The 4,395-nt window shown below is 49.6% G+C and overlaps 1 protein-coding gene across 1 annotated transcript; it reads right to left on the bottom strand.

The window, feature by feature from the left end:
* Positions 1–895: 895 nt before the first annotated feature.
* On the bottom strand, positions 896–3,822 carry LOC136467535 (UDP-glucose 6-dehydrogenase 5). The gene is made up of 2 exons (XM_066466320.1): positions 3,666–3,822; positions 896–2,696 (listed from the first exon to the last, which is right to left on the bottom strand). Exon 2 carries the CDS (start codon positions 2,673–2,675, stop codon positions 1,233–1,235), a length of 1,443 nt encoding a protein of 480 aa, XP_066322417.1. The 5' UTR covers positions 2,676–2,696; positions 3,666–3,822; the 3' UTR covers positions 896–1,232.
* Between the last annotated feature and the right edge of the window lie 573 nt (positions 3,823–4,395).

Genomic DNA, 4,395 nt, shown 5'->3' with positions numbered 1-4,395 from the left:
ACAGACAGCCCCTACAATTTTTTACGTTAGGAAGAAGACCTCTCACACAGGTCGAAAAAATCTCCGAACCTCATGACCCGTCCTCACACAGGAACCCGTAACCCTGTGAGTGGACTGGAACCACGTGGGACAGACGAGGAGTTTTTTTTTTTGTGCACAAACTACGCATTACAGTAGCTATGTCCACAACAGCCGGGAGTCGAACTCCAGACCCGGGACCTTCCTACGCTCGAGCTAACTCGTAAATCCGATGCTCGTAGAGTTGTAGTGATTACCTGACACGAGGACGGGCGTCCATTGGTTTTAGAGGTAATGCATGTGACATCCGTATGGTGATCATGGGACTGTAAGGTTTTCACCTGCTAACGCCATGTTCGTTTGGATTTGTTTGACTGATAAGTCATGACTAAAAGTACTGTTGGTTGATTTGGTGTTAGAGAAAATACTATTCGTTGACTGAAAAAGTACGACTTATAAGCCAAACAAGCTAAAAAGAACAGGGTGTAAGCACGTTGTAGCAAGTAAAAACTGGCATGTTACAATTAGGGTCATCAAATTGGTGAACGGGGCTTGTCCAACTTTTACCAGAAGAATGTGACATATAGTGAAAAAAAATCTCTTTAAGCCAAATTTTGGTACGCAGCCAAGCTCAGGCAGGTAGGAAACCAAATACACGTGAATCGTTCATCGTTGATGTGAAAGGAAAACAGAGATTACACCTTTATCATAGAAGAGAATGCACTATGCGCTACTACTACTAGTGCCTTAATCTACCTGCAGGCATTTCGTTCACAGCGCATTTTTACTGCGCTAGGGTACTAACATTATTTGTGGAAAGATAAAGGATGAAACTTCTTTGTAGAAAGATAAAGGATGAAACGTGAGACAAGTAGTGTTATTCTGCAAAAAAGAAACATATCGATCGTATAACTTCTAGGAATACAATTGAAGAATCAACCGGCTATAGCAGGTCCAGGGTACAACCGTACAAGGAAATTTCCTCAAGCAGAGCACAAGTGCCTGAGGATTTTTACATCTACAAGACGTCCTCCAACATGAAATACACCAAACAGGGGATACTAGCAGCGCCGTCCAACTTTTACTTTTATGCCTGACACGAGAGAAAATCGTAGCGTAGCCTGCAAAAACAAACTGTAATAAAGAATGGTCAACAAGTTCCTCTTCCTTCCCCGAATCCAACCCATGGAGCTCCTCGGATGAGGGAGGGGGAATTAAGCGACCGCGGGCATGTCCTTAAGCCAGGCGTCGAGCGGCTTGCCGATGGAGTAGACGATGAAGCCGATCTCCCTCAGCTTCTCGGGGTCGACGATGTTGCGGCCGTCGAAGACGAAGGCAGGCTTCTGCATGTTGTCGAAGATCTTCTGGTAGTCCAGGGTCTTGAACTCGTCCCACTCGGTCAGGATGCACAGCCCGTGGGCACCCTTGGTGGCCTCGTACGCGTCCCACACGCAGCTCACCTGCTTCACGGCCGTGGGGCTCGTTGGCTGCAGGTGCATCGGGTGGTCCCAGTCGAACTTGTTCATGGCCAGGTCCCGCTGGATCTGGTCCTCCGTCACCTGGGGGTCGTAGATGCTGATCTGAGCCTTGTCACCCAACAGGCCCTTGCAGACGTCAATGGCCGGGGTCTCCCTGGTGTCACCGGTGTCCTTCTTGAAGGCGAAGCCGAGAACGGCGATCTTCTTGCCGGAGACGGTGTTGAACATGGAGGACACGACGCGGTTGACGAACCGGCTCTTCTGGTAGTCGTTGATCTTGATCACCTGCTTCCAGTAGTTGGCCACCTCGGGCAGGCCATTGCACTCGCAGATGTACACCAAGTTCAGGATGTCCTTCTGGAAGCAAGAGCCACCGAACCCAACACTGGCGTTCAGGAACTTGGGGCCAATCCTGGTGTCCTTGCCCACAGCGTAAGCCACCTCAGACACATTGGCACCTGTGGCTTCGCAGAGGGCAGAGATGGCGTTCACAGAGGAGATCCTCTGTGCCAAGAACGCGTTGGCAGCGAGCTTGGAGAGCTCAGCAGACCACAGGTTGGTGGTGAGGATCCTGTCCTCGGGAACCCAGTGAGCATACACATCCTTGAGAGCCTGGACGGCCTTCCTGCCCTCAGGGGTCTCCCGGCCACCGATGAGCACTCTGTCAGGCTTGAACAGGTCCTCAATAGCAGTGCCCTCCGCAAGGAACTCTGGGTTTGAAAGGATCTGGTAGTTGATGCCCTTGCTGTTGTGGGTCAAGATCTTCTCAATAGCCTCAGCGGTCTTAACAGGGACAGTGGACTTCTCAACAACAATCTTGTCAGACTTGGAGACATCAGCGATCATACGAGCAGCACTCTCCCAGTAGGTGAGGTCAGCAGCCTTGCCAGCTCCAAGCCCACGGGTCTTGGTGGGGGTGTTCACCGAGACGAAGATAATGTCAGCCTCAGCGACGTGCTTCTCAACATCAGTGCTGAAGAAGAGGTTCTTGCCCCTGCACTGCTTCACAACATCATCGAGACCAGGCTCGTAGATCGGGAGGGTGTCGCTGTTCCAGGCCTCAATGCGGGGCTTGGAGATGTCAACAACCACCACCTCAATGTCTGGGCACTTGAGGGCAATGACGGCCATGGTCGGGCCACCGACATAGCCAGCACCGATGCAGCAGATCTTCACCATCTTGTCAGATAGATCTGTGACCTGTAATTGCAAAAGGTGCTTCATTAGTGGATTGTAAAATAGAGCACATACCCTGAGAGTATCTGACAGAAGAGACATGTCAACCAAGTTTCCCAAGTTAACAGAATCAATCAGGATTCACAAGCAAAAGCACCAGATCCTGAACACTAGACTGCTAGTGCACGACTGAAATAACAGAGCATAGCTAAACATGTTCTGAGAAGGTTACTTGAGTGAACTGAATAAATAGGAGTTCGGATATACTAGGTATAGCAATTGGCAACATCTACCTACCAGGTCAAACCACATCTAAAAAGGTTTGTTTTTGGTGGAACTGTTAGGACGCATTCAGATCTCATGTTTGTTAAAGCAGGCACAACACATCTCAGGTTTTTGTGCTGATCAAGATTGGGTTGGCCCCTCTTCTCCACCGAATACATCTGAAATTAATGGTTTCTAAAACCTTTCCTTAGACGAACCAGACAAATTAAGTAAACACCATTACACCACCAGACACCTGTGATCCCAATCCAATCCCATTAAGTGCACCTACCGTTACCTGACACAAACACCACCTAAACAGAGTGAAGGGCAGGATACAGATCCATGACCGCGAAAATTATAAAATGAATTTACATGTATATGAGCACCGACACGGCGTTTAAAACTGCGATCAGCCAGAAAGATCTGAAACTCTGATCCAACAGGGGAGCAAAGGAAACAGAATTTAGGGGCGCAAATCCTCTTCAGCCACTACAACGCGTAACCGTAACTCCTATCAGATCCAAACCACGAAACTTCCAGATCTGAAGTCAGCGTCTTCCTCAGAGAACGAACTCGAGGAGACAACCGCTTGCAGCAGAACGAAGCCGAGGAACAAACTAGCCGCAGAATGAAATCACGATCCTCAACTAGCATGATCAGGCGGGGGACCCATCAGAAAGGGAAAAAAATCGAAGTAACAGCGTGGGATCAGGGCGCGAGTCTCACCAGATCTCGAGGAACTGCAGCAAGATCTCGGGCACCCGCACCAGCGACGAAGAGAAGAGGAGCGGCGATCTCTCTCTTCCTTGGCGCGACGCGTGGGAGAAGAGAGACGCTCGCTTTGTGTGTGCAGAGGAGAGGCGAGGCCACGAGTCCTTAAATACCCCGCCCCGCAAGCCCACTGAATCAGATCTACCCCTCGGCTTCAAAAAAAAAAAAAACTGTGCCGTGTCCCGTAGAAAAAAAAAAGTAGTAACCGCGTCAAGGCTGGTCAGAAACCAAAAGCAACTGAGGAGACGACGAGTGCCGCTCACGCATGCCACTGCCGCCAAACTTGCATTAATCAATCAAAAAGGCTCTCACATGAGTGCATGACACTCCACCGAACCATTGCCTTCTACGCCCTCCTCCTCACAATTGGGCCTACCCAGTGCGGAGAGCTCCTGCTCTGTGCAGGGTTTAAGAAAAGGTGTCAGTGACAAGCCTTATCCTCACTCTGTGGAGCTTCTATGAATTTTTAGGTAAAGTTCTATAGTGTAGGGGACTGAGACTTAAGATCGAGCAGCAGTGCTGTTCAGCCCCCCTGAAATATTTTCTGAATCCGCCGCTGGCTGCTCATGCATGCCACTGCCACCAAACTTGCATTAATCAATCAAAAAGGCTCACATGCGTCCATGACACTCCACCTAACCATTGCCTTCTATGCCCTCAACCTCCTCCTCACAGAAAAAGAAAA

The sequence above is a fragment of the Miscanthus floridulus genome, chromosome 1 (genome assembly GCF_019320115.1).
Source record: "Miscanthus floridulus cultivar M001 chromosome 1, ASM1932011v1, whole genome shotgun sequence".
In the NCBI taxonomy this organism is placed as follows: Eukaryota; Viridiplantae; Streptophyta; class Magnoliopsida; order Poales; family Poaceae; genus Miscanthus; species Miscanthus floridulus.
Note: the sequence above shows the minus strand (reverse complement) of the source record. Positions and strands in the feature narration are given on the sequence as shown.